Genomic DNA, 24,956 nt, shown 5'->3' on the forward strand with positions numbered 1-24,956 from the left:
GATACAAAAAAAGGAAAAAGATTTAGGTATCGTTTGGATTCGAAGATGTGTTGTAAATAGTAGTGAGATTTGTGAGTTAAAGTTGTTGAATAGTAATGAATAGTAATGAGATGAGTTGATATGAATTGAGATAGGTTGTGAATATAAACCGGGCCTTAAAAAAGACGACTAATAACTAATGGGCTGAATCCCTAAGGTGGAACGAGCATAAAAAAGTGAGAAATTTATAAGCCCAATTGGAAGATATTAAAAAGGCAGATAGGATTTGGGCTATCAATTTATTTGTTATTTGTTGGAGTATCACATTGACGGATAGGCTGGGCTTTAAGGCGAAACAAAGGTGAGGTGACCGAGCCGAGAGCCGAGAGCCGAGACGGACCATCACCGAGTGGCGCAAAGCGCAGGCAGTTTGAGCATCACATATCGACCCATCTATCTGGGGAATTAGAATTCAATTGACAGACGAACAAACAGATTTTACTTGCAAACTTCCCTGCTGTTCAACTCCAACTCCAACTCCAACTCCAACTCCACTCTCCTCGAGCTTTTGGAGCGCAATGAAAGCACCGGCGTCAACTTTCTCTAAAGCCCCCGTCAAGTTCAGGATGTAAGTTCTCTTCCTGCCCCCCCTCTCCGCCCCTTCTCGTTTTGTTTATATATATGGGAAATTTGGAGGTCGGGAGAATGATGGTGATCATTGAAACAGGCCAACTGCGGACAACTTGGTACCAATTCGTTTGGACATCGAAATCGATGGGCAGAGATTCAAAGATGCTTTTACTTGGAACCCTTCTGGTGATTCGTTATCTCTTAACTCTCTCTCCATTCCTCTTCTCTTTCGTTGTCAATTGTAACTCTCAGTCCTTCGGCTTCGGCTTCGGCTTCTATATCTCTGAATTAAATCCATTGCAAAAAGAAATCTCTTTTATGATGTCTAATCAATAAAATATATCAATTTCACTCTTACTTCACTCTTGTATATTTTATATCCCCCACATATACGTTATATTCTGTTTTATGTTTGCATTTGTTTCAAATGCCGTATATAGATCCGGATTCGGAAGTCGCTGTATTTGCAAAAAGGACGGTGAAAGATTTGAAGCTGCCTCAAGCATTCATAACACAGATTGCTTCATCCATTCAAGTATATGAAATCACTTACCTGCCTTTACCCACCCCCCTTCAGTTTTTATGCTAGACTCTGATAATTACTTACATTGCTCTATCCATATTTTTTTGCTCATCCATTGCCCAATCCATTAATGCATATTATATGTTGGTCTTTGCTTATCAGTTGCAGCTTGCAGAATTTCGATCATTTGAAGGACAAGATATGTACACTGGCGAGAAGATTGTTCCTATTAAGGTTTATCTTAGTGAAGACTTGTTGTCTAATTTTTTTTCCCGTTTCGATCATTTGGTTGTTGACATTAAATTCACGGTGCTTTGTTCCCAGCTTGATCTTCGAGTTAATCATACACTTATAAAGGACCAATTTTTGTGGGTAAGGTTGAAGACTAGTTGTTTTATCATATGATACAATGTCTAGTGATAGTTTATTTCCTTGCTTTTGTCTTTAATGGACTTGTATGCACTTAAGGGTTTGAGGCTTTAGTGCTTTTCGAATATTTGGATTTCAGGATTTGAACAACTTTGAGAGTGATCCGGAAGAGTTTGCTAGAACCTTCTGCAGAGATCTGGGCATTGAGGACCCTGAAGTTGGAGTAAGTCAATTTAATAGCTATAGCATTTCTATATAAATCAATTTGTTGTCTTTGTGTATGGCTAAGTAGAGGTTGCCAAGGGCGGTGGCTTAATGTTCTATGGATTATTCCCAAGTGGTTTAGTATGCACTAGGTCTTGGGTTGAATCCGAATATGGATTGGCCTTTGACTATTGGTATTAGTCACATAAGGAACTATTGAATTCCCTGGTAGGCCTGGGGTCTAGGCTATGGGTTGAACCTGACTTAAGGGAGCGCCTGCAGCTTCTTGCCGTCTAGGCACCTCTTGTCCCGATCCCAATGGTTAGGTTGCTACTATGGTCATGGCTAGGGAAGCCACCTCCGGTTGCCTCCTACCCTTTTTGCTCAGGGAAAAAAAAGGTCGCTTCAATAATTTCATGGTCAGGAAATATTATTCCCCCCCCCCCCCCCCCCCCATTAAAAAAAAAAAAACCCAAATTCTAATGATGCGTTACTTGCAAGTATCTGTTCTTGGTTTATTAACCATCACTTTGAATAGAATTTCTGGTATGGAAACACTTTGTCTCTCCTTTTTTGATATTGCCAAAAGAACATAGAAGGAAGTTGGGACTTAGTTGCAATATTAGGCTTATGGACATCATTTTTCTCCTGCCTTTTCAAGTTCTTGATAACATTTTAATACATAAAGTTTGTTGTTGCAGCCGGCAGTTGCCTTTGCTATTAGAGAGCAGCTTTTTGAGGTTAAGATTCTATTGCTTGTTTGAGCTCTCTCTCTCTCTCTCTCTCTCTCTCACACACACACACACACACACACACACACACACACACACACACACTTTGGCTCCATTTGCACCTCATGCAGTAGGTGGACATGCCATTAATTTGGTATCTTAGTTCAATTTTTCGTATCTATTTGTGTTGTAGGTTGCAACTCAAAGTGTAGCTTCAGCAAGAGAAAGCAGACTAAGCAAGAAGGGTCGGCGGGGGTTTGAATATGTTCCAGCCAGGTTTGTGTATAATGTTCTTATTCCTGGGATTTGCTCATTTCCTCTCTTAGAATAGGACGCTGGAGCGTGAGTATTGTGATCTTATGAATTTGCTTGAGAAATAATATAATATTATTGGTCCTCCTTCAGTAAAGCAGGTGGTGCTGTACTGGACCTGGTGAAGCTATTTGGTCATAAATCTAGTGTTGTTCGGTATGTCTGTTCACTTTCTTACTAGTTTGAAAGATTCCTTGTTTGTGAAAACTTCAAAATTATACTCCATCTAGTATTATGCTGGACTTTGAATGTTATAACATGTTCAGCATTTACAAATCATGGCCATAAGGTATCAGCTTTTCATTCTGGAAGCTTGTAGGATCAAGTCTTCTAGTTTTCCTAGGATTCAACCTGGAAGCTGAACTCCAGGCCTTATGAATACAAAGAACATATGCTTCCTACTCTTTCCCCCAGCACTGAAAGCCCAGTATCTCCATTTCTCTTTTCATAAAACAGAGACCAGAATCTGAAGAGCGATGCAAAGATATTGAACTCATATTGAAGTTGTCAATTCTCATTATAACATTGGAAGGATATACTCTTTTCCAGCTGCTTCTCCATGCTTTCAAGCACTGTCCCTCTGAGTTTAAAAGCTTACTTATAAAAGAGAGAATTGGCTCTCCTCCTCTCTGCAATTTCATTGACTGCTAGAACTTTTTTTATCGACCACTTTTTCCCCATTCTTTTTCTGAGCTATAAAACCACTTTCCAGTGGGGCAACTAAGCTTCTTAGAGACTCTGACCCAAACACAGCCTAAAGCTTTTCCAAATGGCAGTCTTTCTATCAAATGGTGTTAGAATTCAAGAGCTGAAACCTTCACCTCTTCTAAATTATCCAGTAGTGATTCTCTCATCAAGAATCATATCATCCAACTTGTGAATGTTTTTGGATGTTCACAAAATTTTCTCTCTCTCTCTCCCTCTCTCTCAACACAATTTTTTGGATGAATTATACTTTTCATAATATTTTTATTTTGTAACTTGGGAATGTTTAATTTTTGGAGTCATCCAACTACTTTGGTTCTATCGGACCCACCTTCATATGATGATTTGACTCAGTTATCAAATTCTTATCTTAACTTGCGTAATAGTTGTTTGACACATTGCTTTATAATGCATCAGGAAAAGAAAGGAGTGGGAAGTATACGAACCCATTGTTGATCATCTATCTAATGAGGAAGTGGATGCCCTTGAAGCAAGAGAAGAGAGGAATTTCCGGTAAATCAACCCTGAAGGTGGGAATAGATGTAGATTATAAGCTCCTTCGAGTTGACTAAGATTTGTCAATATCATGAAAATCCTTTTGCATTGTTTACAGACTTTTGCAAGTTCTAGGAAGTTGTAAGTCACGGGATTGCACATTGAATGTTGTATCACTTGGAGTTTAGTTTCACCCTCAACTTTCTGTAGACACGTGATTTCTAATCTTTTGTAAGTTGCATCTGGTGTAACTCATGGATTTTAACTTTTGAATCAGTGATAAGTTTCCAGTAGAGTTGCCGAGTTATTTCCGTTTTTTATACATTGTTTGTTTGATTGTCATTATTTATCATAATTTGCAAATAAAGATCACACCAAAACCCTCCCTTCTATTAAATTGTGCCAAGCCATTTTAAGCTCATCTAGCAATTTGGGGTGTGAAACTGAGCTAATGCCATAGAACAACACTCACCCTTGCGAGACATTTTTGTAGACATCGTCTCAAATATGATCCATGCAGTTTACAGACCTATGAGGGGTTATCTGTCTACAGAGTAACTGATTCTGATTTCAAGGTTGGACATGCAATTAGTAATATGGGGTTTTGCAATTTTATTCTCAGATTTAACCCAAATAAGAGTTTGCTTCGGGCAGTGCTATTTAGGCTCCCTTTGTTGCATATTTTGATATTGCACTGTAAGAAGTCTGATGGTATAATTACTTTCTGATATTATTATTATATGGAGGCTTATTATTTTCTGATATTGCACCATACGTGCAAGAATGATATTATTATGCAAGTGAGACGAGATGGAAATGGGAGTCATCTCTTAAATGCGAACCGGTACTGGGGAGTCCTTCCCATTCCGTCCCAGATAAAGATCAGCGAGACTGTCTTCAGGTGGGGCTCCCTTTTAAAGCTTGTGGACAGATCTAGCTAGGTCTTAAGCCAGCTGGCCCGGTCAAGCCTACCATTGACATACAATCACTCGTCCCTCATAAGCTCATGCACTGTGCTCGGTATGTGTTCTAGAATAATGCTATTTTTCATATTTTGTTATCCTTACATCAATAGATATGACTCATTTAATTAATTTCATAGACCAAATGCACTTAAATGAAAAGTCACATTTGACAAATTAGTTTATGTGATTGATAATGACAAAATTTAAGATGAACATTTCTCATGTTCTGTCAGAATATTACCAGAGATGCAATATTCTAGTCTTCCACTGGTAAGGCAGTGGATAAGAGATGAGGTGTGAAATATACAAAAGCTATCGTGGTATCAACTTGGTGACAGCAAACACAATAAGTGGCAGCACGCAATAAATAACTAAATGAAGGCAGGTCATAAGGAAAAATTTGAATTTCTTTTCTTTTTTCCTTGGCAAATCTGAATGTCTACTAAAAATCTCACCATGATATTAATCATGCATCACGGGGATTACCTATAAAAAGAAAATACATGCTGAGAAAAAAAAAAAAAAAAACAAAAACAAGAAGAGTCAAACTGCCACCAGCATCAAATGTATAGGGGCATAAGGCATTGCATTAATTTTGCCATAACACCCTCCCCCTCCACCCCCTCCAATTTTTTCTTTCTTTCTTTCTGTGACCCTATTTATCTTCTTGGGTTTCCTTCGTCCTGCTACCATTTTAACAAGTTTGTCAGCCCAACTGACATATATACACAAAAGTGTCAAATGCATACCAGATCCGGATGAATAGAGCCAGTATGATGAAACCATGATTCTTAAAATTCCATTTCATAACTAGCTGCTGACAGCTGAGGCGGGCAAGGGCAAACTTCATTGTTTTTGTATTTCTGGTTTTTAATTTCCTTTGGGGGTGGAGGCTTTGGGTTGATATATCAAGAAGTAATATTGCAGGATGTGGACTTGGACTTGTCCAGAATTGACCACATCACCTGAACATCTTCATAAGCGCATGCCATCACTTCACCATGCAAATCCAACGCACGATTCTCATTCTCTGCTATCATCAAACAATTCAATACAAATATATAAGATGATTATTACTGATCTGCTGCATATGCAAATGCTAATTTAGAGAAAGATGTTGATAATATTTACATATAACATATACATATTTATGTACCTGGTTGTGGCTTCTTTTGATCCCTCGGCTGCTGGTTGAAGAAAGTGCAGGCTTTTTTGAATGGGGTTGTGATGGTTTTTTTCCAAGAAGCCATTGTATTGGGTGTTTCTGGGAAGGAAGAGGCGCGTGTATCTTGCAAGCCTAGAAAATCTCGACGACTGAATTATCTAGGCCCTGTAACAGCTAAGGGTGTTTTATATATAGAGAAAGATATATAGAGAAAGATGGGATAGGCAGGAGAGAGAGAGAGAGGCAAGATCCGTGAGATGAGCTTTTAGATGAGAGGAACATCACTACTTTTTTAATCTCTTATCTCATCATGGAAAAAGGTTGCCGACTGTACACAAGCACATGGCGCACGCTCCCAAACAGACCTCCTTACTCCTTACACGTGAAGCCCTTTACCCCTCTCCTCTTTATTTCTTCTCTCATTTCTTTTCTTTTATTGCCCTCTCCTAGTCCCTATCTATAGACTATACATGATCTATTTTCATCAAAGTGTTTGGTTAAGGTATTTTCCTTGACTAAAAAGTGAGTGTTTGGTTTCTTAACATTCTGCTAATTAAAGTTCTTGTACGTCTGAGTTTGACAGCATAAAAACACCAATTTCTGTGGACCTGCATTACTTTGTTGGGTTCATCAATGCTACTCAAGTACCCAATGCCGCAAACTGTGGGCCTTTTTGCAACGAAATTAAGCAGAGAAGGGTTTTATTTTATTTGCCCGTGGGCATGTGATGGCCACATGTTGTAGTGGGAACATGAAAGACTGACCAAGACATCCATATCTCTATGTGGGGTCTACATGTTCTACTTCCACAGAGTCACCCCCCAAAACATCCGTATAAATATATAAAATTTCAGACTTTTCCTTTGCTTGCACAATGTTCTTTACCTCTTTTCCTGTATTGGGTTTCATGATTGAAGTTATAATATATAATATGATGCAGTCCATGCAATAGATTTAATCTCCGGCATCAACCCCGATTAGTTTCATAAATAAACTATGATGGGTTGCATTGATTATAATCATGGGTTGACCATGACATTGAGTTACATCGAAGGAAGTAATGACTATAAAATATGTTTGTTTATTGTCTTATTATATTATCTAAGTAGTATGATGCTAAGATTATGAGGATTAAAGGTTTAATCCAATTAATATTCAATAGTTTTAGGGCTTTGAGATTAATAGTTGAGTTTTTAACAATTAGTATTAAAGCAAGGATCACGTCATGAGTTCAAGTCAAGAAGGAGGCAACCTATACGTTGGATTAAAATGTCTTGGTACTTTATTTGGACAAAGTATTAAGTCATTAAATATTGATAGATGAGTGAAACCGTAAAAAAAAAATGGCTATCACTGGATCAATATTGAGCTGTTGTGAATGTCGGATTTAGAAGCGTGATAAAATGTTATGATCCTGAAAATTAAAAGTTTAACCAAATTAATATCTAATAATCCTAAAATTTTTAGATCAATAGTTAAATTTTTAACATACTGTTATATATCGTCTCGATAGATACGATTTTCTTAATTTGCACATCATCTTCTTCATAATGAATGGCATTCCACAATAATATTGGTTATCAGAAATCGGGGGCTTTTACCTTTCATTGGACTCCTAAACGCAATAATTAATTTATATGCATATTTTAACAATGCATGTGTGAGAGAACTAGCATGCACGTCGTCGGATGACGTGAAAACACTTCTACAGAAAATGTCACCTTTAATTGACAGTGTGCATCCCCCCTTTGTTTCGAGCTTGGGTAACGTAATAATTTGTTTATTCCATCCCCACATGCCAAGCCCTAGCTGATAATTATTTGGCCAGTACAACTACTGCTGAAGAATTATTTTGCTCATAAACAGTAGAGTGAATATTGTTTTATTTATTTTAAACCCTGAGAGATAGATGATTGGCCTGAGAACGGTTTTCACTTGTAAGACAGAGTACTGACTGGATAGTCGGCTAGCTAGTCTGTCAGTCTTCTTTCTTCTTCAGTAATAATTCTCAAAGATCAGTACATGAGATCGATAGATCATCATACGCAAACAAACTACTTAAACCCCATTAATCTGATTCTTATTTGGATTAAATCAGTAATTAATTAAGAATATGCAAGCATGCATCACATTTTCTAAACCATATGCATGTGTAATTGAAAAAGATTGAAGAAATTATAGAAGGGGGTGGAACTAGAGTTTGAGAGAAAAGATCAATTATATTGTACGTACGTAGTACTAGTACGTGATGATTGTGTTGCTGTCGGTGCATGGTGGGTGAAAAAGGAAGACCCCACGAAGCTAAAAGCTCAGAATAGACTCGGCCATTGGGAAGAAGTTCAAAAAGGAGGGATACGAAATACGGCCAACCAAACCACTCACCTAAAAAAGGTTAAGCTAGCTAGCACCTTCAGCCAGCCAGAGGCCTTAAATTCACTTTTCTGGAAGTCCACACAAGGTGCTGCTTCTTGTCCCTTAAAGTTGGCTTATTTAGTCCGCTCATTTGTTCATTTTCACCACCGTCGGTCCTCGAAACCGACAAATTTTTAATAATTGTTCTAGACCGGTCGTGATAGACAGCGGTCGATCCGGATCAGCCTCGATCGGCCTCCCAATTCATATATGAAAGCAAATTTTGCCAACAAAAATTAAACAAGTAACAATGATACACAATTTCTGCTTTGTCCTTGATGATCTTAACAATCAATTCCTCAATTTTTGTAGATGTCGAACTGAATTTGTCGGCCAGATGATCTTAACAATCAATTCCTCGTGATTTAGAGCTCTGCCTCGCCTCTCTGATCAAGTCCCCGCTTGTAGCTCTATTTCCATAAAAATTTTCATTTGAAGTGGTTAAAACATTAAAAAAAAAAAAAAATCGAATACTCATTAAATAGTATACATAATAAATATAGTGTCTAACTGATGAAATAAACAGGATATGACAATTCTGCAAGAGCTACAACTGCCGATTATTCAAGCTCGTCCAAAACATGTGCATGTAGTTTCTTGGCACAAGTAGAATCGGGGATGGTTTAAATTAAATGTGGATGGTAGCACTCTTAATAATCCAGGTGATCAATTTGGTGCAGGAGGCGTGTTACGTAATCATGAGGGCATTACTCAGTTTGTGTTTGCTGCATATATTGGCATTAGTTCTAATAATCGCGCTGAGTTGATGGCGCTTCTTCTTGGCTTGCGATGTTGTAAGTTATATGGCATTAATAATATTGTCCTTGAGTTGGATTTGCTCTTGATTGTTAACTGGCTTAAAGAAGATTGATGTAATATTTTGTATTTGGAGGATTTTTGTGAAGAAATCAAATGTCTTCTCATTGGGATGAATGTGCGGTATCAACATGTTTTCCGAGAAGGAAATTCTGCGGCAAATTGACTTGAGAGACTAGGTAGTAGTGGAAGTCCTGAAGAGTTTACTCAAGGAAATATTCCTTATATGCTTAAAGGAATTTTGCGACTGGATCAGTGTGGTTTGCCTAATTTGAGAGTTGTTTAGAGTTTTCTTTGTTCAGCAGGTGTTGAGGTTTGTTTTTGTTTTTGTTTTTGTTAGGTTGGTCTTTTTTTGAATGCTGGGTTTTGGTTTTATGTAAACCCCCAGATGCTGAATATGTAACCATGGTATTCCTCCGCCATAAGTGAAGGTCTATTAATAAAATTGGAGAGGGGTCACTATTGGACATGTGGCCCTAACTCTTTATAAAAAAAAAAAAATTGAGTTTTCTTGAAAGAAGTGTGTACTTAATACTTCTACTTATATTAACATAAACATGTAACATGTACTATGCATAACTCTTTAAACTTGTCTCTCACTTTCCTCAATGGCTAGCACACTTTAAGCCCCGTGTGCAGGGTTGTGCACCAGTCACCGCTTGTGGCCACAAGGAGAACCGCTTAACTCATCATAATATACTATGGTGGACTACGCTTAATTCCATGACTTGCACATCCACCCATAACTGTATTGGTATAATGCATCTCTTATGGTCATTTATTAAAGCTTCTTTTATAACTTATCTTTTATCTTTTTTATTTTTATTTTTATATTTTTATATTTTTATTTTTATCATGATGCATTTAGAACATACAATGACATATTTTATCGTAATTATAAATGAAATCATATCATGATGTATGTAAAACATATAATTAACATGACATTGAAACTCACTTTCATCATATCAGAACTTGGTACGTCAAAAAGGGCTTCCAATGAAGCACATACATACATAATATTTTTATAAAAGACATGTCATTTACTATACATACATGAAAGGGTATGATCATTCTACTTACCTCATATTACTAATCCAAAAACTTACTTACGTAGTTCGTCACCTATACAAAATAATGTATTGTCACTTAGTTTCTAGTAAAAGCATGTTTTGAAAATCAATTAGTTATTTTAATCACAAGAAAACCTAAATTATAAATGAAAATGTAGCATGTAGAACATATTTTACATGACATTGAAACTCACTTTCATTATATCATAATTTGGTAGGTAAAAGGGACTTCTAATGAAGGGCATATATACATAATACTTTTATAAATTAAAGACATGTCGTTTACCTGATATACATGAAAGGGCACAATTATTCTATTTACCTCATAGCATTAATTTAGAAATTTACTCATGTAGTTTGTCACCTATACCAAATAATGTATTGTCGCTTAGTTTCTAGTAAAGTGTATATTGAAAATTAATTAATCATTTTCATCACAAGAAAATTTAAATTATTTTCTTAAACCAATTTGCTCACTGCACTACCCACGCTCATGGGGGCAATGAAGCTCGCCTGAGCAAAAGAGTGCCAGATACTTACTTTCCAAATGCTACATTTGTTATCGACCAACTATCATGGCGGACGAGCAATGAAGCTAGTCTTGCCTTAAAAGCTTGCAAGCATAGTGCTCACCAACCAGAGCGAGCACACTAAAAACTAACAGTGCTTGCCAATCCCGGGGAAGCACAATAAAATACAGGAGTATTTTTATAATAGGGTCTTAAGACCCGTCAAGCTTGTTCATGTCTCACATTTTAAGCATGATATCTGAGTTAAAATAGAGAAATGGATGGGAGGTGGTTTACTGAGTCTACGCCGAAAGGTTAAGCAATGGATTCGTGCAGCTGGGCCAAGGTTTGGTGGATATAAACAATCTCCTACTCTTCTAGGGTGGTCCACGGTGGTACACCTTGCTGTCGTGGTAGTGCGAGAGTGGTTGAAAAGGTTAGCCGACGGTTTTTGGGCTTCCTCAACAACTTTACAAGGTGGTTTGCATTCGATATGGTGTCTACGTTCGGGGTTTGTGTTCTATGTGGTATCGAGAGATAGAGAGAGAGCTCACGGTGTGGCTTGGGGTGCTTGATGTATTATCCTTAAGGGTGAAAATCGAAATCAACAGTTTTTTCCAAAAACCAAACTGACAGACTTGTTTTTTTGGTGATGGGAGAAACCGACCGAACCGACTGATTCTGGGGAGGGATACCGACCAGACCGGTTCCGGCCAGTTCTCGGCCGGTCCATCTGTCTATTATCGGTTTGGGCCATTTTTTGGGTCTAAATTTGGGCTTATTTGTTATACACTATTTCTAGTATACTTTGGGCCTTTTTGGGATTGCTTTAAACTCTTAATTTACTTTAAACTATTTCTAGATCATTATTTCTATATTTAAGTTTCATTTTTTTTAATATCATTTGCATTTACAATGTTATGTATAAAAGAATAAATAAATTACTAAATTAGCAATAGATGTTACTTACCATAACTATAAGTTTATAATACTAATACTATAACTATAATACTAATACTAACTATATTACTTACTACATAATTAAAAATAAAAATACAAATAACTTCACTAGATGTTTAGTATTACATATTACAAAAAAAAAAAAATTGTCTTAAGCATAGCAAAATGCAAGTAAAAAGCATAACATAAATAAATGAAAGCAAATTGTCTTAAACAAGCAACAGTGCAAAAAAAAAAAAAAAAAAAAAAAAACTTAACATAGATAAATGACAACAAATTGGGAGTGATCTTCATGTCTGTTGCTTCAACCTTCAATTTTCAGTAGTTGTTATGTTTGATTGTCCGTCCAACTCTATATTCAAACATTAATAAATATTAATAATAAGAATAAAACATAAAATATTAGTGAATTTGGATTATGAAAAATACTAAAATTAAATTACAATGAAAACAAAGAATATATTACCCGATTCAGACTACGAAACTCTCCACATTATCCATAGCCTCCCGGATATCAATGGTTGTTGATGGATGCCTTAACCAATTTTGATTACAAATAAGTATCTCAACAATTCTCGGAGCCAATAAACCCCAAAAAGGATCAAGCACACAACCTCCCGTACTAAATGCTGATTCGGATGCAACCGTGGAAATAGCTATGGCAAATGAGTCTCGTGCAATCTTCGTAAATATAGGATAATTAGGTTTATTAATTTTCCACCAAATCAACAAGTCAAACGATGGGCTAAGTACCTCACAACCATATGATAAATATTGAATCACTTATGTTTTGGCAATAGTATATCTCATGGTGGAAGATACTTTATACCACTCGTAAAAACATTTGGTCTCACATTTGCCATCACCATCATTCATGGTTCTAGATGTCGGATGGACTCATGTTCTCAGGTACTAATAGTGGAATTGAATGTAGCATTATACTTCGCATACAAATATGCTAATACCTTTATCACACTTGACTCCAACTTCTTAGCACGAAACTCATCATGAACTTTCTTTAGGTGAAAAGTAAAAAGCCCTAACTTGCTTTATGGATCAAGCACAACTGTGATTTACATGAACAAGTTCATCCTATCTAATGACCCCCAATACCTATTATATTTTGTTTTCATTTTAGAAATCACAAATCTCCAGGAAGTTGGTGTTGACTGTTTCATATAAAGACCCAAAAAATCTATTAGTGGCATCATAAAATATTTTCAAAAACTTGACAAACACCCGCACTGGCTCCCACTCCCTAGCTTTAGGAGGCTCCATGTTCCCATTATCAAAGTAAGAGAGGAAATTATAATCCCCACTCTCCATCCACTTGAAAGCCTTCTCAAACTTCTCAGTCGCCTCCAACATCATATATGTTGAGTTCTATCGTATCTGTACATCAAGATACAACATTTTCTCACAATCAATTTTTTCTTTTTTTTTTCACATCTCTTAACTTTGTCTAATCTTGTGGGGGATGAACGCATATATCTAACTGCATTTCTAACTATTGTGATGGCGTTATTGCACTTCTTCAAATCCTCATTCACAATAAGATTCAAGATATGAGCACAACATCTCATGTGCACATACTTACCCCCAACACATTTCCTATCAAAAACTGTTTCAAATATGCAATATCATTTGAACTTGTATTATCAACAGTTACAGTAAATATTCTATCAATACTCTAATCATGCAAGCAAAACTCAACATATCTTCCAATAGTATCCCCTCGATGATTAGGGATTAAACAACAATTAATGATTTTTTTTTCTACAATTTTCAATTCTTATCAATGAAGTGTGCAGTTAGACACATATAATTTAAATTTTATACCGATGTCCATGTATCAATCGTCAACGAAATCCTCATGCCACCATTTTTAAACACTTTTTTAAGTTTTCTTTTTTCTAATTTATACAATCTCTTGCAACTATGACACGACTTGGCACTTTAAACCGAGATTTAAGAGACCAACACACTTTCCTAAATCTCTGTCCTTCAACAACTCTAATTGACATCTCATTGATAATTACCATCTCTGAAATTGCCAACCTCACAGCCTCTTCACTATATTTATGAGTTACAAGACTCTTTAATGTACTACCATCACTCTTTCCAATCCCCTTTTCAGGTGTTGCCTCACTTGTCAATTTATTTTTGTAATTATCAAAATGTCTATATTTATGAGGATTTTTATGACATGAAGGTAAATGGTTTTGCATTGTTGAAGTTTCGTTCCTTTTTACGTGGCAAGCGTACGTCTTGTCACGATAATTACATTTAGTATTCAGATCGTCTATAGGATAACCCTTCACCTTCGTAAAATGGTCTCATACAATCGATGGATCATTTACTTTCCATTTCTTAGGTAATGGACAAGTACTATTAGTAAGGGCACTAGGGGGTTTTGATGTTTGGGTCTCCCTTAAATAATCTTCCATGTTTGTGGTTAGTTCATTTGAATCAACATCAATTGAAGTCAACAAAGAATCCATCTAATTTATAAAATAAAACATAAATATTACATGGACATCATACATAGTGGTTAACACAAATTATAATTACATATCTGCTATTTTGCAACATGACAAACATCACAAGTCTAATACACAAATTTAGATTTTAGTTCACTCATTTTTCCTCAATTTATATTAAACTATTTTTACAACACAATTATAATATCATAAATTAAAAATAATAATTTTTTTCATGTAAAATAAATATTAAATTAAACATATTCAGAACACTCACAGTAGGGATTCAAGAATAGCTCTCGGATTACTATATAGAGTCTCAAGAATTTGCTCCAAAAATTTTACAATGTCTGTACATACACAACTAAATAATTTAAATATCAAGTAATATGAAAATTAGTATCTCAAAGACTCAAACATAGAAAACCGATCACTCCATAACAGGCTAACAACGTTACAAAACTTAACAAATAATTTACAAAACTTGTAAATTATAATAAAAAAGAAATTAACAAATAATAAATATGCTTAAATGATAAATTGAGTCATTGATATCCTTGCAAAAGAATAGGCCACCAGACTGATAGTTTGCTCGACGTGAGAGACGAAGGAGAGGGAAAAAGATGAGATTGCTCGGTCATAGGACAGACTATGGAGAACTGGGAGTCTGAGAGAGGAAAGAGGCGTTGGCCGTGACACGGCCGCCATGGGGCATGGGGGTTTGTCGATGGCTGAGACTGAATGGGAGGCTGAGAGAGGAGAGAGAGATTCTGAAATAATAGAGTATTAGAGGTGGAGTTTGGCAGAAGAAGAAAGGTGGGGGGCGGGAGGATGCGATTCTTAACCCTAACCTAGGAATGACGGCGTCGTTTCATTTATTTATTTTTTCATATGGTTTAAAACAAAAATGTTCGGTAGTTTGAACCTGGTTCAAACCGGGATTGAACCGGCCGACGTTGGTTTAGCTATTTTCTACCGCCGACTGACCAGTTCTTCACCGGTTACGGTTGGTTTCTGTTCACTCCTAATCATCCTAGCTGGCATAGTTATCCAAATATAGTTCACATCATGTTATAATTAGTTATATACTTCTTGTATTGACCTATGTATATAAGAAAGACCCGAATGCACTATTCTGTACTTTTTCAGTTTAATTGAATGAGATTACAAGTTTTCTTTTCCTTCATTCAAGTTCTTTGGTACTTTCTACTGTTCTTGATACTCTTGAACTCGATACATAAAAATCTGCATAATGGTCATCACAACTTAATTTCTGATATGGTATCAGAGTGATAAACTCTTGTATGGTTTCCACGTCTAATTCTGTGTTTTTTGTTTTGTTAGAAGATTGTTCAAATCCTTATTTTCTTCACCATGGAGAAAGTCATGGTTCCATTTTGGTTTCTTAGCCATTAAATGGTGAGAATTATTACACATGGAGCATGCCAATGTTGGTAGCCCTCAATGCTAAGAGTAAGATAGTTTTGTTGATGGAACGTTTAGTCAACCTTTGAGTCAATCAGATCCTTTGTACATTCTCTAGTTTCGATATAATAATATGATTCTTTCATAGATTCTTAGTCCTCTTACCAAATAGATTGCTGCTAGTGTGATTAGTACTCCAATTGCTGAAGAGGTTTGGAGAAATTTGAAGACTCGATTCATGCAAGGTAATGGTCCTAGCCTTTTCCAACTCAAGAAATATATTGCTTCTTTAACTCAAGATCAGTCCTTTGTGAGTTCCTATTACACTAAATTAACGGTTGTAGGGGACAGATTTTATAATGTGAAACTGATTCCTAGTTGTTATGACAATTCAGGATGCTTTTGTGAGGCTTAAAAGACTGTGATTGATCAACATGAAAAGTATGTTGTTGAGTTTCTAATGGTGTAAATGATCATTTTACCCATATTTGAGGGTAGATATTGTCGATGGATCCAATGCCATTCATTGACAAAGTGCTTTCTTTGGTCTTGCAAGAAGAAAAGCATCAAAAGGTTGTAGGAGTTTCAGCGATGACTAAATCTACTGCTTTGCATAGTAAAAATGTAGTTTCTTCTTTATCAAACCAAAGGTATTAGCCTAAGCAATGTTACAAGCTTGTTTGTACTCACTGTGGCCTCATTGGACATACTGTTGAAATGTGCTACAAGCTACATGGTTATCCACCTGGATTTCACCAAAATCCAAGAACCAAAACATCATATGTAAATTAAGTTTCTTCTATTGGCCTTGATGAAGTAACCAAAACTTTAGATACCATTCCCCAATTCCCTTTTTCCAAACAGCAATGTCGTCAGTTGCCTGCTCTCCTTCAATCATCTCCACAATCATGCCCACAATCATCCCAACTCACAACGATTATGGGTCCCTCCAATTTATCTTGTTTTAGCTTGTCAAGTATGGAATTTCCATATGTTTTTTATTCTAATAATTGTCTCAATAATAATACTCCTTGGATAATTGATTATTGCAAATGACAGTCAAAGAAAACAATTATAATTATCATGTTACATATGTAATTAATTACTTAGTGTACTTTCTTTATTCTTTTTTCTATACTTGGAGACATTTCTGAGAAAGGGCTCTGAAATTGTAGATAGGTTAGAACTTTTGAAAAGTTGCTTGGATTTCTCAGAGTCATATATTTTGAGATTGTGTACAAGACCTTTAATTCAAGGTGGTAAAATATCAAATATTTCATGGAAAATCGTTACACTTCTGCCTAGCTAGCATATAGAAAACCAACGAATGAGCAAGTTTTTACAACATTCGAGGTGAGATCTGAGGCTGGGTGGCCGATGTGGCAGAACTAAGGCCATCAACCAAAACATTAAAGGCTCGGTTTGGATAGGTTTTATCTCATTTCATTTCATTTCATTATTAGAAATTTTCAAAATTCTTACAGAAAATATAATAAACAATTCAACTTTTCAAATCTCAAAACAATAATAATATTAAGAAATAATATTCTAACAATATTTTATTCAATTTTCAACTTTCATATAAAATTATTTCATCTAATCTCAATAGCCAAACGGGTCTAAGAGATTAGTTCTATTCATTTTCTCATAACAAAATGGTGTAGTTGAACATAAACACCAACATCTCTTAAATGTTGCTTGGCCTCTTAGGTTTCGTGTCGATTCACCTTTTGCCTTTTGGAGTGAATGTATTCTTACAACTACATACTTGATCAATCGAACACCATCCACTTTGTTGGCCAATAAAACACCATATGAACTATTATTCTCACAAACATCTACTTACTCTCATCTTCGTGTGTTTGGCTATCTATGTTTTGTTTCCACTTTATCACATAATCATTCAAAGTTTTTCGCCTAGAGCTCACTCTTGTCTTTTTCTTGGATATCCATATGATACTAGAGGCTATAAACTCTATGATCTAAAAAAAAAAAAAAAAATACAATCTTTTTGTTTAGATTTTTGTTTAGAGATATCATCTTTCGTGAATCCATCTTCCCTTTAAGAACTTCAATGATTCTTCTAGTGAATTTGTTGTAGTACCTATTCTTCATTTAGATGAATATCTTCAATATCACACATCCATTATCCCAGTTCCTTAGCAAGATGAACCTAGTTCACATCTAATTTTGTAGCTATAGAAAATACCACATACACTTCTACAGACATTTTAATTTCTGATGAACCTTCTGTGATTTTACAACCCAAGCTACTCAGCCTCGCCTTCGAAAATCTACTAGTACTCATAAAAATTCATCATATCTTGTATATTACCATTGTAATTTAGCCAAAACTGCATTAGCCACTTGATCTAAATCCTTATAATATGCTCAAGTTTCAGGTACTCAACATCCACTCTCTTCTACTATATCATATTTTAAACTATCTCATTCTCATAAAGCTTTTATACTCTTTATTTCTTTTCAAGAAGAACCTTCCTCTTTTCTTCAAGCCATTTAACACTCTCATTGGTCTGATGGCAGTTGAAATAGCCTTAGAAGGTAATAAAACTTGGTCACTAACTCATGTACCTTCAAATAAACAAGTTGTTGGATCTCAATGAGTTTCCAAGATTAAACACAACTCTAATGGTTCTATTGAATGATACAAAGCCTGCTTAGTTGCTAAGAGCTATACACAATAGGAAGGACAACTACTTGAAATCATTTTGTTGCAAAGCTAGTCACTATGCATACTCTTTTGTCTATTGCTGCTTCTTGAAATTGGTCTTTTTCACCAACTGGATGTGAACAATGCTTTTCATCATAGAGACTTAGAGGTGAGGCTTTATATGTCACTTCCACTTGGTTTTCATTGCACTAATAATGTAGTTTCTATTCAAGGGAGTTCTTACCCTCTGTAAAAGCAGCTGCCACTTCTTCTCATTCTCCTTTTGTACATCGACTACACAAGTCTTTGTATGGTCAAAGTTCTCCATTGCACTCCTTGCTCATGGTCTTGTTTGGTCATCAGCTGATTATACACTGTTTACTCAACAGATGGGGATTCCTTCATTTCACTATTGGTTTTTGTTGATGATATCATCATCACCAGTAATGATGATAACTCTGTGGCTAATTTAAAGCAATTTCTTCTTTCACAATTTGAACTTAAGGACCTTGGGCCCTTAAAATACTTTCTCGGCCTTGAGATTGCTTGTTTCACAAAAGGTATTTCCATTTCTCAAAGGAAATATGAACTTAAAGTTCTGTTTAATGTAGGCTATCTATATTGTAAACCAATTCCATTCCCTATGGACCAAAACCTTAGATTGTCTAAAACATAAGGCTCTGCTCTAGATCCATTTCCTTATCAAAGACTAGTTGGTCAACTTCTATATTTGACACTCACAAGACTTGACTTATCATTATCAGTTTAGGTTTTACGTCAATATGTTGCAAGTCCTAATGACAGTCATCTTGCAACTGCACATCGTGTTTTGAGGTACATTAAAGGTAATGCTGGCCAAAGTCTACTTTTTCCATCTTTTACTGATTTACAACTTAATGCATTTTGTGATACGGATTGAGCTGCCTGTTGAGATCCTAGAATATGTATCACTAGTTTCTGTGTCTTTCTTGGCCAATCCTTTTTTTCATGGAAATCAAAGAAGCAAAATACCATATCTAGATCCATGGTAGAAGCTATATATCGTGCAATAGGCACTACAACATGTGAGATCACTTGGTTGCAGCATCTTTTACAAAATCTCTCAGTTTCACGTCCCAAACCAATGATACTTTTTGTGACAATCAAGCTCGTCTTCACATAGCAGCAAACCCTATTTTTAATTAGCATACAAAGCACATTGATATTGATATTCACGTTTTTCGTGAGAAGCTACAAGCCAGTTTTCTCAAAACCATGCATATTTCTTTAGGCCATCAGCCAGTTGACATTTTTACTAAGCCTCTTGGCTCTGTTTCATTCTTTAATATTCTATCCAATATGAGTGTAATTAACATATACATTCCATCTTGAGAGGGGTATTAGCTTATATAATCCTAGCTGGCATAGGAATCAAATATAGTTCACCACGTGTTATAGTTATTTATATACTTCTTTTATTGATCTATGTATAGAAGATAGACCCGAATGCACTATTATGTACTTTTCCAATTTAATTGAATAAGATCACAAATTTTCTTTTCCTTCATTCAAGTTCTCTCATACTTTCTACTATTCTTGATAGTCTTGAACTCAATACATAAGACTCTGCATAAAGATCACCAGTTTTAAGCTTAAACTCTTATATTTTTCTGCGCATGGAGGGCAACCGACTGCTCTCAGTTTGGACGGGTTTCAGTTTACTATGCATAGGCAAGGAGGGAGAGACTGGTGGAGGAGACGGGCGGCACTTTTTATGACATTGAAGCTCTCTTGAAAGTAGGGTGGTGGTGGAACAACTTAAACTAGTTGTGTGATGGTACTCGGTTCGTGGACTACAACATGACGTTGTGTGCTGTACGTGTGATGGTTGTTGGAGGGGTTAGGTTTTAGGTGTTCCCAACACTGTATGCATGGTGGCTTGCGTTTGGTGCCATGGGTTGACACTAGTTTAGGTAGTGGCAGTTCTTTTGACGATTGTTGGTCCTTCACAATGGTGTCGAGAGCCTTGAGTGGTCAAAGTGATTGCTCTGTTTTGAGACTGGAAAATAGAGCATGTCGATCTTTATGGCATTGCAAGAGCTGCCCGTGAAAAAGCTGGCAGTGAGTTAGTTCTCCCTTTGTTCAGTGAGGTAGTGTCTGTGGCATACAATGGCCAAACGATGGTGGCCCAACGTGGTGCAATGGCGGTACGGAACATGGCACAAGGTTGCGTCTCAAGCAAGGCTTATTTTGGTTCTCTTATTGCCCGTAGTGGTGGATGGTGGTCAGCGCTATCTGTGGTTGGGGGAGGTGATGTTTACTACAATTGTATCATGAATGTTGGAGCATGTAAAGTTGAAGGAGCAGAGATGTTCATCGGAGAAGAAGTATTCATGTAAGGGAAAAGAAGTATAGGGGCTAAGGGTAAAATATTGCATTAGAGTTTAATAAAACGAGGAATTTAGAGTTTAATAAAAAGTAGTGTTATTTAAAGGCCTTTACACTGCACACCGTCAATATGAAATAATTTGATTTATAAGATTCAAATCTTAAAATTTATCTTCCAAATCAAATAATTATAATTATTCTTTAATAAAACGGGGAGTTTGAGCTATATGAATAGTTTTTTAGTTAGAGGGGATTTGTATTAAACGAGGTGTTTTGATCCTGTATTTATAGTATACCATATAAAATGGGTGGGAAAGAAATAATAAAGACATATGTGAAGTGTAATCTGGACTATATGAAGGAGGTGGGGTTTTTCTCAAATAAAGTTCAATTCTTGGTTTTTTGGTTTCATTCTTGATTTTTCATCATTTTCTTGCATTCCAAAAAGACTTGTAATAATTGGTATTAGAGGTTGAACCTCTAATGGCAGAAGGCACTCATTCCACGATTATGAAGGTGCACCAGGAGAGTAATCAGAGACAACATGAGGCAATAAATAGGCGATTTTATGATCAACAGAAGACCATTCATGCCATTACAGACAAGTTAGATGAAATGACTAATATGATACGTACCTTGATTGAGAATCATCTTATTAATCCCCTAGTGAAGTAATGCAAGAATTGGGAGTAATGATTACAGATAATAGAATTTTTTTACCAAAGGGGGACGTTTGGAGTTTCCTCATATCAATGGAGTAATGAAGTAGGCTGAGTTTTCAAGGCAACCCAGTATTTTGAATTTCACCAAACTCCTCCAAATCAACTACTTTTGATGACCTAATATCATATGGAAGTAGAGACTTTTGATACGGTACCAAGATGCTGCAGATGAGGGGCAGTTTATTGGAGGAGACTCATTTGTTAAGGCTTTACTGATTAAGTTTGGTCCAATGGTTTATGATGATTCCATGGAAGCCTTAACTAGGCTTAGACAAATCTCAACAATGCTTGCTTATAAGGCTCAGTTCGACAACTTTTCTAACAAGTTGAAAGGGCTATTAGAAAAGCATAAATTTAGTTGTTTCTTGAATGGATTGAAGGATGAAATCCGCTTACTAGTAAGAATGCCTAAACTCATTGACCTAATGTAGCTTTTGGATTGACTGAAATTCAAGAAGAGTATATTTGGAGTTCTATGAGGGCCTTAAAATCAGTAATGGTGGCTAGTGACAATCATTCCCATGGCACTGTGGAAAAAGTGAGAAAAACGGTTCAAAAGAATAATTTATAGAACATAATGGTTTCTTCCTTATAGATGGATGAGAAGAGAATAAAAGGATTATGTTATCATTGTGAGGAGAAATGAAACCCAGCAGACGTGTGAAAAAATCCAAGAGTTTATCTCTTGTAGGTGGAGAACAATGTAGTGAATGAAGGGGAGGCAGATGGGTTGAATGATGTTCATGTGATACTAGGGGTAGACATAATAGATAAACAAGATGAGAATCTAGAAATTTCAATACATGTCAATTCTGGTTCTCTTAGCCCTGACACCAAAAGGTTAATGGGGGTGATTGGTGCACAATTAGTCATTCTTGTCGATTCTGGTAGCACACACAATTTCTAGGATCCCTAGGCGACACACTTACCTACGCTGAAGTTTAGAGAATGGCCTAATTTGCAAGTTAAAGTAGCTAATGGGAAAAAACTGTTGAGTAAAGGAATGTGTGAATAACCCAATGTTAAGATTCAAGGTAATAAATTCCTGTCTATTTGCCAATCATCTAGGATTTTATGAAGATGACTATGGAGTTCCAGTCTATGGGGAGGAGTATAGTGTTGGAAGGACTATATGTTGGGGTACTTCTATGGAAGATGGAAGTAATTTTTTCAAGCCATCTTTTGTAAGGAAGCAAGGATAGCTACGTTAGATCCTGTAGAAGATAATCGGAAATGTAGGAGCCTTCAACTAGAAGTAACTAAGCTGCTTAAAGGGTTTCAGATGGTTTTAGAGCAACCAACTAAATTACCACCTCCTAGATCTTGTGATCGTCAAATCACCCTTAAGGATGGAACTCCTCCTATCTCGGTTATGCTTTATAGATATCCCTATTATCAGAAAATGATATTGAGAAAATTGTCCAAAATTTCTTACAATTAGGGGCTTATAAGGCTAAGCCAAAGCCATTTTTCATCACCAGTCCTTTTGGTGAGGAAAGGTGATGGAAGTTGAAGGATGTGTGTAGACTAGAGAGCTTTGAACTAGGAATATAAAGATGTTTTATATTCCTATTATTGATGGGTTGTTGGATGAGTTGTTTGGAGCATAGGTGTTCTCCTAATTAGATCAAAGACCTGGTCACCTTCAGTTCAGAGTGAAAATGAAAGATGTCCCAAAGAAACATTTAGGACTTATGAGGGTTCACTATGAATTTTTAAGGATGCCCTCTACACCCACTAATGCCCCTACCACTTTTCAAGAGTTGATGAATGATTTTTTAAACCTTTCTTGAGGAAGTTTGTACTGGTTTTTTATATGATATACTCGTGTACATCAAGAACTTTTATGATCATTTAAGCATTTGAGAGTAGTTATGGAAGTTTTAAAACAACACAAATTGTTTGCTAAGTTGTCTAAGTGCAAACTTGGCGTAACTAAAGTATATTATTTGGGGCACTTGATCTCGGGTACTGGAGTTAGAGCTGACCCAACTAAGATTTCATCAATGTTAGAGTGACTGATTCCTATCTCTTTGAAGTCCTTAAGAGGTTTTCTAGGACTTACGGGCTATTACAGGAAATCCATTAAGAACTGGTTCTATTGCAAACCATTTGACTTCATTGTTGAAAAAGAACTCCTTTGAATGGACTAAGTTGGCATATACAACCTTTTTGAATTTGAAGCAGGCTATTACACAGCCACTTGTGCTAAAGCTACCTGATTTCTCTAAAAGTTTCACAATTGAATGTGGTGCTAGTGGCACTAATTTGGTGGCAGTATTGATGTAGGAAGGACAACTAATTGCTTAGTTTAGTAAGGTTCTCAAAGGTAGAATCTTACTTCTTTCTACCTATGAGAATGAGTTGTTGGCCCTATTCATTGCAGTGTAGAAGTGAAGACCTTATTTGTTGGGGTAGGCTTCTAAGGTTAAAACTTACCAGAAGGCCCTTATTTTCTTTTAGACCAAAAGGTTGGGATTAAGGCTCAATAAAAATGGATCACAAACTTGATAGGATATGATTTCAGTGTTGAGTATAAGAAAGGGAAGGAAAATAAAGTAACCTTATCAAGGAAAGCTAAAGAGGAGACTGCCACCTTAGCTTTGATCTCTTTTCCCACCCCCTTGTGGATAGAGGAATTAAAACATAATTACTCACAGCCCCCAAAGAATTCAAGGTATCTACTCTAGACTTCAGAAGGGTGAAGAAGCTAAAAATCATTATTCCCCTCAATTGAGATTGCTACTCAAGAAAGGTAAAATGGGGGTGGTTCCATCTTCCCCCTTTAAAGATAAAATCTTGCAGCATATTCATTACAACCCCCAAACTGAACAGGTGGGGTATCACTAGACATTACAGAGAGCCAAGCTCAATTCATGTTGGGAAGGGATGCGTGGGAAAATTATGAAGTTCGTTGAGGAGTGTGATGTATGTCAAACCACCAAGTATGAAGCTCTACATCCTGCAATTCTGCTACAACCACTGCAAAGTCCAGACCAACCATGGACTAATATTGCAATGGAATTCATTGAAAGCTTGCCATTGTCCCATGGATCAAGTGTTATTTTTTCTTTGATTGATCAACTCATCAAACATGCTCACTTCTTTCCACTCTCCCACACTTATACAACAGTTAAAGTGGCTCAACTTTTTTTTTTCTTTCTAGAGTGCTATAACATTATGGCATGTCTAAGGCCTCGTTTGGGAACCCATCTCATCTCATCTTCTTCCTAAACACCACTCAAAACAAATACTTTGCAATTTCAAATCTTAACTTTTTCAGCTAAGCATTACCCAATCATTATAACTTTCCTAAAGTTTCAAACAAAACACAAAAAATTCAACTTCAAATTCTAAAACAAAAATGATATTAAAAAATTATATTCTAAAAATATTTTAGTTTTATAATATTTTTATTCAACTTTTTCTCTCATTTTCTAAAA

General features: G+C 36.1%; 2 protein-coding genes across 5 annotated transcripts; one reads left to right on the forward strand and one right to left on the reverse strand.

Annotated features, from left to right (window-relative positions):
• The first annotated feature begins 369 nt into the window (after positions 1-369).
• Positions 370-5,087, forward strand: LOC121237075 (chromatin structure-remodeling complex protein BSH). Of its 4 annotated transcripts, XM_041133657.1 has the most exons (12): positions 372-607; positions 707-795; positions 1,050-1,144; positions 1,295-1,366; positions 1,457-1,504; positions 1,641-1,724; positions 2,407-2,445; positions 2,630-2,712; positions 2,842-2,904; positions 3,871-3,966; positions 4,571-4,644; positions 4,731-5,087. In XM_041133657.1, coding segments are annotated over exons 1-12 (795 nt in total). In that variant the 5' UTR covers positions 372-557; the 3' UTR covers positions 4,733-5,087. The 4 variants fall into 4 exon arrangements, with proteins under 4 accessions (XP_040989583.1, XP_040989591.1, XP_040989600.1 ...); XM_041133649.1 differs by lacking the exon at positions 4,731-5,087 and having other exon boundaries at positions 370-607; positions 4,571-4,697; XM_041133666.1 differs by lacking the exon at positions 4,571-4,644 and having other exon boundaries at positions 375-607.
• A 690-nt stretch (positions 5,088-5,777) lies between these two features.
• LOC121237103 lies at positions 5,778-6,479 on the reverse strand. The gene is made up of 2 exons (XM_041133684.1): positions 6,070-6,479; positions 5,778-5,943 (listed from the first exon to the last, which is right to left on the reverse strand). The coding sequence occupies exons 1-2, from the start codon at positions 6,161-6,163 to the stop codon at positions 5,822-5,824; spliced, it is 216 nt and encodes a 71-aa protein (XP_040989618.1). The 5' UTR covers positions 6,164-6,479; the 3' UTR covers positions 5,778-5,821.
• Positions 6,480-24,956: the final 18,477 nt, after the last annotated feature.

The sequence above is a fragment of the Juglans microcarpa x Juglans regia genome, chromosome 1D, assembly GCF_004785595.1.
Source record: "Juglans microcarpa x Juglans regia isolate MS1-56 chromosome 1D, Jm3101_v1.0, whole genome shotgun sequence".
Classification (NCBI taxonomy): Eukaryota; Viridiplantae; Streptophyta; class Magnoliopsida; order Fagales; family Juglandaceae; genus Juglans; species Juglans microcarpa x Juglans regia.